Source organism: Octodon degus, unplaced genomic scaffold (assembly GCF_000260255.1).
Source record: "Octodon degus isolate 3935 unplaced genomic scaffold, OctDeg1.0 scaffold00006, whole genome shotgun sequence".
NCBI lineage: Eukaryota > Metazoa > Chordata > Mammalia > Rodentia > Octodontidae > Octodon > Octodon degus.
In genome coordinates, this window is record NW_004524582.1 from 10,661,020 (window position 1) to 10,674,235 (window position 13,216).

At 35.0% G+C, this 13,216-nt stretch overlaps 1 protein-coding gene across 1 annotated transcript in view; it reads right to left on the bottom strand.

Annotated features, from left to right (window-relative positions):
* Window positions 1–13,216, bottom strand: part of Stim2 (stromal interaction molecule 2) — a 116,026-nt gene that overhangs the window by 67,361 nt on the left and 35,449 nt on the right. Inside the window, exon 3 of the mRNA XM_023699176.1 lies at window positions 3,984–4,098. Within this exon, the coding sequence (XP_023554944.1) occupies window positions 3,984–4,098 (115 nt within the window). The remainder of the gene's footprint in view (window positions 1–3,983; window positions 4,099–13,216) is intronic.

Consider the following 13,216-nt stretch of genomic DNA (forward strand, 5'->3'; position numbering starts at 1 on the left):
AAAAATAATAAATAAATAAAAATAAAATAAGATACAATGTTATAGTTAGACAAACCAGGACTTAAAATTATGTAGCTCCAAAGTCCTCATACTTGCTATACTGCACATTACCTCTACTTCTACTTCTGTTTCCCAGCCCCACCCTCATTTTTCTGGATGGCGAGGCTCCTGCCCAGAAAGTACTCTTCCACTGAGTTACATCTTAAGGCTTCGTTTTCACCTCCAGCAAACACCCAGGAGACTAATGAAGGAGCCACAATGGTGCAACTTATGGTCTACCTCACTACCCAGATTAGCTCAGCTTCAATATGCAGGATCCAGTGCAATCCCTGCTTAGTACATAATAAACTATTATTCTGCTGCATGTGCTTCGAACTTCACGGATATATGCAACTGGTAATTAGGGACCATGTCAATAAAATATAGATGTTACATCACTTCATATGTGGCTTTTCCAAGCATGTTACCATTTCATAACCCAAGCAACAGCAAATAGATACAAAGTACACCAGCCACCACTGTAGCAAACCCTGTCCAGTCGCCTGTCTTGGCAATGTGTGTTGCTCACTTCTCACTTTGTGTACTTACCCTTTCTCTTCGTTTTTCAGCAGTTTCAACCCTATCTAACACAGTGTCCCTTCAATTAAGTTATCCTCACATACTATTTCCAATAAACATTCATATATCTCCTTTAGTGTTTACTCGTTAGAACTTTAAAGTTTCTTATTTACATATGCAAGTATTTTTATTAGTCCTATAAGCACTTTGGTTACAAATGGTTCCAGTAGTCGCTTCACTCACATTTTTCCTATAAACTGCCATTTTTAAGTTAATTTCATAAAACATTTTTTTCAGAAATATATGTATTCAACAAAAATGCCTATACTCAAAATCTCTGATGAATGTTTATGGAACATTCAATGTCCAAGAGGCATTTCACTTTCATTCAAAGTGAATAAAGCACTGTTCTAACCTGTGGGGCCTATGCAATGATGGGCAAAGAGTGTGAGTGTGTGTGTGTGTGTGTAGACAATTTTTTGTATACTCAAAATATAAATAAACCTTGAAGTATGCATTATTTCTAGAGGTTCATTTTAATCTCTTTTTCACAAGGTATAATCCTTTTCAGAAGAACCATCTGTTTTGCAAGAGAAATCGTAATCAGAAATAAAACATAGCAGCTAACAAGCAGATCCCTGTACATTGCACAGGACCCTGTCATACCACCATCTTCAACAACAAAGCCCCACCCTTACATGACCATTTTATAAACAGAATCTGACATTGGCTTAAAAATTAAGTCACTGTACAGTTTGTGGGAAAGAATCACACAGCTTGAATTGTTTGGAAGGCTTTCCCCCTCTTACATGCAGCTGTGCTAGTAGAAACCTTGAGAACACAGCTAACAGACCTTGACCTCTCAGTTTATGTGGAAGCCTAAAGCCTAGAGGAGTATAAACCAAAGCAGGTAACTTAGGTCAACAATTTGGACTTCAGAGTAATTTTCACAATGGTTAAACCTTAGAGAGTAAAGATTAAGATAGGGAAGGACATTAAAGAGATTCCTTACTGAGAAAAGGCTATAAGCTTAAAAAGTAAAATTAAAATAGCAAAAATATGCCTCACAGATGATACAAGAGCTCAACAAAGTGATCAGGGTAGGAAACCAAAAGGAATTTTAGAAGATAATCTGACATGAGAATATATTAATAAACAAAACAGAAAAAGACCTCTGCTCTCTGAGGCTTACTCTGCAGGAAGAAAGAAAAAAAATGAAAACAAACATAAAATGCCTAAATATAATACCTTAGAAGACAATAAATGATATGGGGGGTTAAGTATGAAGCCAAGTAAAGGGGACCATGAGTGCTAGGGAAGAAAAAAGGGTAAAAAACAGTGCAGCGTACAATTTTAAACAGGACAGCCAGACAAGGCATCAATGAAAGAAAGCACAGCCCTCAGTAGAAACTTACACGGAACTAACAGATGTGAAGGAGTAACCGCAGGGAAACCTGGGTTCCTGCTCACGGAATAGCAAGGATCCATGGTACAGTAGTGAGGGTGAAGGACAGAAAGGTAACAGATTATGAAGTGAGAGGACTGGGCCTTTTTCCTATATGACTACAGCACTGAACAGACAGGATTTATACTGTAAATAGATTACTTTGCTAGGTGAAAAATTAACAGCAGATCACAGGTATAAAGCGAAAGAACAATACAGCACAACTCAATTATATTTCTTCGATATTTTTCAATTATTCAGATAAATTTTCACTTATTCAGAGGCCTCTACAGACATGGGACTAGCTATGAAAATCTGTCCTTTTATAAAAAGACATGTACCACTACATAGAGGTAATTCTACCTCACAGTTCTCTTACTACTCAGGAAAGATTTTTTTCAGAAAAAGAGAATCAAGGATCTACCAAGTGGCAGTCACCTGGGAGACAACATCTGCATAACAAGACAATAAATGCTGCTATGTACATGTGCCACACAACCTGCCAGAGTCTGGGTCACCTTACTTTCCCCTAAAAGCCTACACCTCTATTCCTCTGTTCAGCTCTACATAAAGTTCACCCTTCTTCCCTTATACATTGTGTACAGTTTTCATTCTGAAACACATTAATAAATCTCTATGTCTTTTCCCCTTGTTTAGCAATGTATTATTAGCTCATTTCATAGACTAAGATCGTCAGCATATCAGAGGGAACAGAATAAATTTAAAGTCAGTGATATGTTTCATACCAGCAGTGATGGTAACTGAACCCAGCAACAGGACAAGTTATTCTATTCAATGTATCTCACACTCAAATCCTAAACATTACTAGTAGCAACTGATTCTGTAACAGATCTCCATTTCTCTTAACCACTTAACAGTTTGTCACGAGTACCACGCAGGTGGCACGTTTGTTTACCTAGGGAGTATCGAACATCACGTCACCAGGTATGAATTCAACCAGTCAATTCTTGTATTGAATAAATTTGATAAAACTGTTACTTTTATAATTCTTTTTATGCTGTCATATAAAAATTACTGAAAAATACACAATTTTGATCATCTTCTATTGTAACTGGACTGGTAGGTGGTTAATAGTACCTAATTATTTGTAACATACCTCATATAATGTCTATTACTAAGTTTTCTACTACCCTAGCGCTTTTCATTTATATTCATTTCCTTTTATTTCTATTCTTTTCCAAATTCCTATTATCTTAAGCTGATTTAGGAAGGAAAAATGAGACAGTTTTTAAACTTCTGCATCTTTAAGTCAGTGATATGTTTCTTCCTTATTTCCTTTACTCTTCCCAGTATATCTCAACAGATGCTACTTTTGTAAAAGTGAAGATACACATTAAACAAGCAACTTCTTCCACATTAAGAAAAATATTGGACTTTGGTGAAATCATTTCTGTATTTTCCCAATTCCAAATATTAACACTAAAATATAGTAAACTTTGCTATTTCTTTATATTCCTATTTGGTGGGGCATCCCAGCTTCCTTGTAATTTTATTATTTTAGGTTTTGGAGACAAATACATTGCACAACATAAATGCTTGATTTTTGCTAGACTTGGTGGCATATACCTGTAATCTGAGCTATTCTGGAGGACAACAAGTTGAAGGACACCCTGGGTAACCCAGTGAGACTACCTCAAAATGAAAATAACAAGGATTTCTGTATGATTACTTGATAAAAATTTTATAATAACATTAGGCGAAACAATGCTTCAAAGCTTTAAGTTCTCAGAAATAAGTTTATTTATTCTAATAAAAAAGTATCAAATTATCTGAAAATAATCTGGTGCTTAATAAAGCTGAGGAAGATAAAAGTTGCCTTTCAAAAACAGAAAAGTTATTAAAATATGGTCTCATAAAAATATCATTTATTTTTCCAAAACCATATGCAATAAATGAGTTATCATCAACTAACGGCAGAAGCACAAACGATCAAGGGTCCAGGTCACTGCAAGAGTCCTACCTTCTGATGTCTTCCACTGTTTCCATAAATCCTCTACAGTGATATGCTTATCTTCTCTGTGTAGATGACTGTGTTTATTAGTAGCATCTTTATATTTCATATCTTCTCTGATAAACTATAAAAGAGAAAATACTAAATTAAATATACTTAACTACTTTAGGTGAACTAAAAAAAGTAAATCTGCATTAACAATAACTGGTATGTTTTTGGTTCTTCACTGCCATATTTTTACACATTTATTAACATGTTTTATGAAATATTTTCTCTACGAATGATGACAGCAGCAACAGTGAAAGTATCATCCAAAATTCATAATCACCCGGTAATATTCTTAATCAGATAACATGTCTATACAAACACATATACACACAAACTTAACTTTACAAAAGTCCCATAAGGCTTGTATTATACCTCATTTTATAGGTGAAAAAGCAAGGCCTAAAGGAGGTTAAGTTATCCACCCAAGGTTAAAATAATGAACAGCAGAATTAAAATTTATACTCCACAGAGCAATATACTATCTCAATATTATATATTTTTGCCAACTACTAAAGAGTATTTCAAAGCATAATTAATACTAATATCAATTATGCATCATATTTCTGTGTTTTACCTTAAAGCTGTTGAACTCAACAGCATTTGACTATGGTGTTCAGAACTAGTGTATTTTATGCAACTGAAGTACATCTCTATTCATTTTTATTATAAAATGTATATATAGAGAGAAAGCACTTAAAACTATCTTGGATTAAAAGCTATTCAGTTCATATTAGTTTCATAAAAACAAGTGATAGCTTACCTCCAATTTATTGATCTTTCCCCTGGACAATGTTTTACACTTTACTACATACTTCTCCCATATAAACCCTTTACTTTAATTACAAGAAATAGGTTTTTAATATTTAAGTTTATTTTACCTCTTATTTCTTATTTTGTTGTCATATATGTGGTATCTTGATTGATTTTTTTCTTCTGGTTGCAAAAATATAAAATCATACAAAAACTATTTCTGAAATCCAAAATCTTGAAAATTGGCAATAGTCTCAAACCTAGAGGCATATTTCTGATTTTTTTTTTTGGGGGGGGGGAGCGAAGGGTCTGCAGGATGTTCAGGGTCTCACTACTAGACTGGACTCATAATGATCCGCCTGTTTACAGCTTCCCAAGAGCTGGGATTACAGGCGGGCACCACCACACCCAGTCTCAATTGCCAGTCTCAGCATGCCCCAAAGGCAGGGACTGCATGGTAGGCCCGTCTGATTTTTATATAGTGAGAATGAACATCATCTTAGACAAATGTTTTTGGCTAGAGGTGTCCTATACTAAACTATTTAACTAAATAAATCATTTCACTTTTCTCAACTTCAATGATCATAGGTACAAAATGAAGAAAAATAATAATAAGGTTTTAGCATCAAAAATAATACTTAACGTGGTCAATAGACTCGTATCAGTTAGAACCCTGATACTGGTCTACAATACTATGTGTTTAGAAACTTAAATTAACTACTTAGGATTTCACAAAGCTTTCAAAACATCTGAGCCACGCATGGGAAAAATGTACTCATTTTATAGACACTGTCTATAATAGATTTGAAATTAAAAATTTGAAAAAAGTTAAAAATCTGGTCCTTCAACATCAATAGTTTAAAGGCGCTAATGTGAAAGATTTATGTTAGTATTCATGTATTCTGTTGTTCTAAAGAGTATGGTACCTTAATTCCTTTTTTCTATCTGCTTCTTTTTAAAGTTATATTTAAGGAACATGGTCTAATTGCCCCAAATCCTCCTGGTATTTCTTTTATTCTTCCTGACACTTTCAGAATCAGTAGCAATACCTGGAAAAAAGCCACTGCTGCTGAGATGTTTAGGAGCCTCCTCAATCTTGGAAGAGGTGCAAAAGCTAGGGAGCAAACTTACTGAAAACTATGAAGATAGACAAAGCAGAAAGAGAGTCCCTCCTGGAAACGGTCCAGTCAAGATGAACAAGTGTCAACTGCCTCATTTATGTGACATGTATTAAACACACGTCTTAAGAAGTTTTTTCTGTCATATGAATGCTAAGAACCTAAAAGTACAGTTCTATGGCTTGAGAATTCATAGAATTCACAAAACAACTGCCATACGGACTAGCTGTCATATTCTAGCTACTTAATAAACTTACTTATTTGGTACAGGGTCTTGCTATGTAGCTTGGACTTGTGATCACCCTCCTGTCTCAGCCTCTCCAGGACTGGGATTACAGGCATGTGCCAGCACAGCTGGTTTTAGTGGCTGCCTAGGCACACCCAGAGTTCCAGCGTGGGCACAGCATGAGGTACCAGGGATTGAACTCAGGTCCTTGTACTTGCCAGGCAGATACTTACTTCATGGAGCTATCTCCCCAGCCCTACTTAATATATTTAAGACAAAATCAGTTTATGGATATGTAAGTACAGACATGTATTCAACAAAAGATATCCAGAAAAAGAAATTTGAAAAGGAAAAATTACATGTAAATACTTATAGATCACTTATTAGTATGAAAAAATTAACTATTCCTAAGCAAGCTGAGTGAACTGAACACAGTAATTTCTCAATATCCTATATTAGTATACAATTCTGACTGTGTAAACTTTTCCACAGCATTATAGAAAACTATTACACATTAAGCAGGTTAATTAGAAAATTTTTGAAAAGTCAATGATACCTGAAAATGCATGAACAAAAGAGTTTTATTTATTGCAATCCATCTAAAATTAACTACTGAATATTCTTTTCAAAAAAGATTCACTCAGATGATTCTTTTAAATAAATACCTGCAATACCATTAAAAGAATTTGCTTTATGTACCTTCAGGAACCTCGTTTTTTATAATACACTGACTTCATGTTCATACTTAAATGTCCTATATTATCGCAGTTATTTTTATGACACTGAATAAATCTGACACCTCAGTCCTCACAGACATTATCTGGGTGCTATGCTCAGCCTATACCCCTTTCCTGAGGAACCACCACCAGCACTAATATGGAATCCCCTTGCTTATACCCTTCTCTTTGAAACTACAGTGATGTGATCAAAGAACATCTTAGGAGAGTAACCCTGCAGCTAGATCAGGATGACAGAATTCTTTTTCACTAGAAACCAACCACAACTAAGGTCATGAAAAGCTGATTCCCCTGGCCATGAGCCTGTATGGTTCAGGTGTAAGTACACTGGTGTCAAAGGTACCATGTAATGGGCAGTCAGGATGGACCAGGTGGTAAAGGAAACAGACGAAGCCAAAAATGTGCAGAGAGAAAATAATGAAAGTACAGAGGTGACCACAGAGAAGGCAATGGCACCACGAGCTGCTCCAGCACTTGATTATTTTCTAGTCATGGCTCTTCAAGAAGCCCTGAGCAGCATAAGCTTTATCCTGATTTCCATGATAGAAACCTGAGTTTTTGCTTTTGTCTTTAAATGCACAATTTAAGACCATAATACCCAAAAGATGTGACTTATCACACTTAAGCAGCAGACTCTGGAGTGTGACAGATGTTTGTTCAAAATCTGACTTCACTACTTGACTTTTTTTAGCCTCTTATTTCTCTTCTGTACAAGCAAAAAAATAAAACTGCCTACATATGGTTATGAAGACTAAATTTATCATGCATATATAGTGTACAATGAAAAATATTTACACTCAGACTTCCATTGCAGATATTCTGAAACAAAACGGAACAGAGAGGGGAGAGGAAAACCACAGCCTCCTCACTATGTACGCAGAGACTTCCCCAAGGACACCTACCATCAGAGTAACAGTGTTCAAGGTCCAAAACATGAGTTGTCTAAAGCAATGGGTTCCTTATAAACAATTTAAATGGCTTCTATCTTAAAAACAATATTAAAATGAGAGAAGAATAGACAAAAACCACCAAAAAAAATACTACTGTTATATTACTGTTCTACTTTTTAAAGATGAGAAACTATGAGAGGATCAGCAACTTCTCTATTTCAAACAGCTATTTAAAAGGAGACCCAAAGGGCTGAGGACGCAGTTCAGTAATAAATCACTTACTAGCACGCACAAGGCCCTTTGTTCAATTCCAACAATGCTAAACAAACAAACAAAAGAGACTCAACAGTGCAAGTAAATTTTGAGGAATTTCAACACTTAAGTTCTTCAGCACTGTGCTCTTCTGAATAGGCTATAAAAATGCACTGGTTCCCAAACTCGTGAAAAGTGAGAGGATTCTAATCAAAAACAAATTGTTAATATTTCTCTGTCCCAAAATCATTAAATCAAACGACACGGTAGCTCAGACCACATTGGGCCTCTACACTAAGCAGATAGCGCAAATATGCTACTTCTTATTATTATAACCTTAATTACTTTATTTTCTGTGCTTCTGTTTATTCATCTCCAAAATGGAAACCATCAAAGGGTTACAAGGTTTAACTAGTTTATTTTATAAAAAGTATAATAAATAGTGCTTGGCAATCATAACAGCTAAAATTTGGAAACAGTCCAAATGCTGATTCATCAAGGGATGAATGGATTAAAAAAACACAAGTTTTCTTTTTATAATAGAGTACTACTATGCCATAAAGAAGAATAAACGTAAGACATTTCTAGGTAAATTGTACACCTTGAGACCATACTCTTCAGTGACATGAATCAGAAACACATGTTTAAATACCTCACTGGTTGTCTGGTGTGAGAAACCAAAAGGTAGATAAGGACCAAAATGTATAATAGAGGTTGAAAAATAGTAAGAAAATGCTCAAGTGGGAAGGGAAATAAAGGAAGAGGAATAGAAGGAAGGAGAAAAAAAAAAACAAAAAGAAAAAAAATGGAAACAAAGTTTTGGTAAATAAGGAGGAGAAAGGAGTTGAAGGGAAGGGAGAAAAGGGGGTTGGGGAGAAAAGAAGAATCAAGAAGGGCCGGGAAGATGGCTCAGTAGAGTAAGTGCTTCCCTGGCAAGTGCAAGGGTCTGAGTTCAATCCCCAGTTACACCAAAAAAAAAAAAAAAAAAAAAAAAAGAATCAAGATATACTATGTACAAATTTCCTACGGTGAATATAATCATTATGCATATCTAAAGTATACAAATAAAATTAATTTTTAAAGAAAATGCTTGGTACATGTTAAAAAACAATACTGTAAGCATGTAAATTTTATACGACACCAATTTTTTTCAGAATGAGTTAAATTGCTATCCTGAGTTGTACTTTGTAAACATGAATGAAGACAGACTAAGGCACTACATTATACAGCTGATAATCAATGACTGAATAAATCTACAAATAACAGCATTATGACATCTTGACTGAGGCATACTACAGAAGATGTTCTAACTGGCACAGAGAGCAGGAGTCAGTGCTAAGACTTGCTTTGTTTTAACAGCCCTTACTATCAACCTCAATAGATATTGATTTAAAAAACAAATAAAAAATGATGGGCAAACTGAAATGTTTGCATGCAAATAAAGATTAAAAAAAAAAGATACATATTGTTAAACATGTCCAGACAAATACAAACTAGTACTATGTTCCAGCATCAAAGTATGAGTATTATAAGGCATGTAATTCAGAATACTAATATGTGAAAATTTACTTTAAGTAGAAATAGATATTAAAGACTTAAAAATAAAAAACTCCTACTATTTTATTTGATAACATCTGTAAGGCAAAATGTGTATTTCAAGTAAAGATGAAGTTACAGAAATCAGAGTTACCATCCCTTTTCATCTGTCTTGTTAGGAAGTCATACATGACCTGAGATCAGAGGCACTATGCATTTTCATTTGTCTTGTTAAGAAGCCATATTTGACCTGAGATCAGTCACCATCTGTTTTCATTTGTTTTGTTAAGAAGTCATATATGACCTATACTCTCTTTAAAAAACCACTGCATCAGACAAAATACAGACAAATGAAAGATACTCAGCAGCAGTAAAGAAAAAAGTGATCCTTTAGACACCAGAAGTAAGTGTGTTCAAGGACTACCCTAAGTTTGTGCTTAGAGAGAGTTTTAGGACAAGGTATAAGAACAGAGATCCAAGACATCTTCTCTGAAGAGATGGAACTAGGCATCCAGAGGCCAAGATACTTGAAATCCTAGGACCTGTACCAGAGACAAGTGCACTGAACAATGAAAGGTAATGTGCACATGGAGACAGGGTTGGCTTGAGCCTTTAGCTAACCACTGATCAACATGGATGACACGAAACTACTAGGCACAAAGAAAAAACCAAAATCCTCACCTGAAAGAATAAAACAGAACAATCACTTATAATCATCCATGGCAGACATTAGTGCCTGAGTCACCAGTTAGAAACTATGAAAGGTTTTACTTCAGTATTGAGGAATACTAAACTCAATTTAACCACACTGATCTTTCTTTCTGGAGCAGGGTGAAACAGGGTCTCACTATGTAGTCCAGGCTGGTCATGAACTCACTTTGCAGCCTAGGCAAAACTCACAGCAATCCTCTTGCCTTAGCCTCCCTAGTGTTGGGGTTACCATGGTGGTGTGTGCCACCATGCCCAGCAACTATACTACTCTTACCTTTAAAAGCTTACGAGACCAAAAGAGTAAACTGTTTCCAGATAATTTAGCTCAGTTTTAGATCAAAGCTTGAGGATACCTGTGGAACACAAATACCCAGTACCAACATGATAAAAATTAAAATAAATGACAAATATAACAAACTAAAAATCTAGCAAGCTTAAGTATATAATAAACAGTAAGAACCATCCAAAATGATGTAGTGAGTTGTGGAACAATTTCAAGCAGCCTAAAACATGTATAACTGTAGTCTAAGAGGAAAGGAAGGAGTGTTATGGTTTGTGTCTAGCTGTCCCCTCAAAGCCTTAAGAATTCATGGGGCAGCTTCTAGAGTTTGTGGTTAATTCACAATCCAATGCTGGCATTATGGCTGTGAGTGCTGCTGATTATGCGTGTAAATGCTACACCAAGCCAGGGACATAGTCTTAATGCAATATAAGGAAAGGAGAGAGGCTAGCTCTCTGCCTCTGCTGCCACTGGTCCTACCTTTTGCTCTTATTGTTTTGCTGTTTTCTGCCTCCATGAACTGCTGCCCTCTGCCATGTGCCGTCTGCCTTGGAGCCAGTTGAGTATGGACTGAAACCTCCTTAAACTGTGAGCTAAATATACCTTTCCTTCCTTATTGGGTGTCGGGTATTCTGTCCCAGCAATAAGAGAAAAGTAACAGAGTAACAAAAAATAGTATGTATTTGAAGAATTATCATTAAAACTTCCCAAATCTCATTTGAAAAATCTAAACACATATATATTTTAAAAGATCAATAATATCCAAGACAAGAAACACCAAGACAGTCATATTAAGAGACATCAAAATCAGCTGGTTTAAACAAGGGTAAACAGAATATCTTAAAAGCAATCAGGGAAGGAGGTGAAAATAGATGTTCTTCAAAGGAACAAAGATAGGGCTGGTGAGATGGCTCAGTGGTCTAAAGCACCTACTTAGAACAAGCTTAGCAAAGCAAAGGGACCATGGTTCAATCCCCCAGCACCACATGCCAGCCAGCCCTGCCCCCTGGTGGGCTGCGCTGGCCACACACACATACACACACACACACATGCACACACACACACAAATAAATAAATAAATTTTAAAAAATAACAAATATGTAAGGTCTTATCAAAAAAAACCCACAAAGGAACAAAGATAATGTACACAGGTTTTTTTATCAGATGCAATGCAAAAAACACTTATGTAGCATAAAAAGTATAGACAGGAAAAATGCTACCAAGAATTTTTAACCAGCAAAAAAAAATTTGTCAAAAATAATACTTCAGAAACAAAAAGTTCAGCACCAGAAATTCTACTTCTATGTCTTTAAAAATCCTATAACCAAGAAGAAGTCTGCATTTTTACAAAGAAATACAGTGGCGCCTCAGTTCATGAATTCAGTTCTTGTTACTATTCTGGTCACAAACTGAATTGAAAGAAGCAAACCAAATTTCCCCACAAGGTCAACATTAAACCTAACCACTGAATTTAATTTGCTTCTCATCCGACTCAGTTTGCAACCAGAATCGTGAAAATAATTAAGTTTGTGAACCGAGGTACAGGTGGTCACCAGCCTGAAACTACAGAAGGAAATGTCTGCAGTTTACAGTAAGTCAGTTCTAGTTCACTAGGATAGCATGGTAAAAAATGTTCTTTATGAAGTATGTGCAGGAAATGGCATTTGTATCCACCTATGAAAATACGAAGTAGTACCTACCCTTTGTGTAAGACTATTAAGATGTTGAGCAAGCCCTACCTTTAACCTAGAAATTCCACTATTCAGAATTTATTTCACAATAGTAATACAACTATATAAAAAGTTCAAGTTTTTATCATAATGTTATTGCCAATAATCCTATTTTGTAACTATAAAAACTGGCTTCCTTTAGAATTGTTAGACAAACTACAACAAAATTAAACTAAATTTTAAACTAAGATGTAAGTACTTACCTTTAATTTTTTTTTTGTTTGTTTTTTGGTGGAACCAGGGATTTACCTTTAATTTTAAAGAAAGAAATGCTTACAACAGTATCTGATATTGAACACTATTATATCAACTGAGTATGACTGATTACTTTGGAATATTTTTCATACTAAGTAGGAGATCAGGATTGTTATTATATAACTAGTATATTTTTAAAACACAGTGGCAAACTAATTCAAGCTTTGAATGTACATTTTTATAATCTCTTAACTCCTATCCTAATGCAGAGATATTACCTGGTTCCATAGAGATGCTAATCATTCTCAATATGCCTAAAATTAGTTATGTTTATTATAATATCACTGTTTCTATTTTTTAAGTCTGTATAGAATAGAATTAACCAATAATGTCATAAAATAAAGGCATTTACAGACTATTAGAGAAGACTGTTATAGAAGCAAACATTCCAATTTTAAGCAATTATGATGGAAAACTTTCAAAAATTAGTATTTTACATGAAATATTATCAAAAGAATTATTTTTAAAATGTGCTAAAATTCTAACAATTCTGGCTTATTATTATGAACATTACTGCATCTTGTGACTATACTGTTATATTCTCCCAGTTCTTCCTTCCTGTGGAGCTATCAATATTTCTAAACTCAGAAAAACTAACCAAAATTGGGTGTGGTGGTACACACTTATAATCCCAACACTTGGGAGGCTGAAAACAGGAGAAGCACTACAAATCCAATCTACATAGTAAGACCCTGTAGACCCTGCAGAC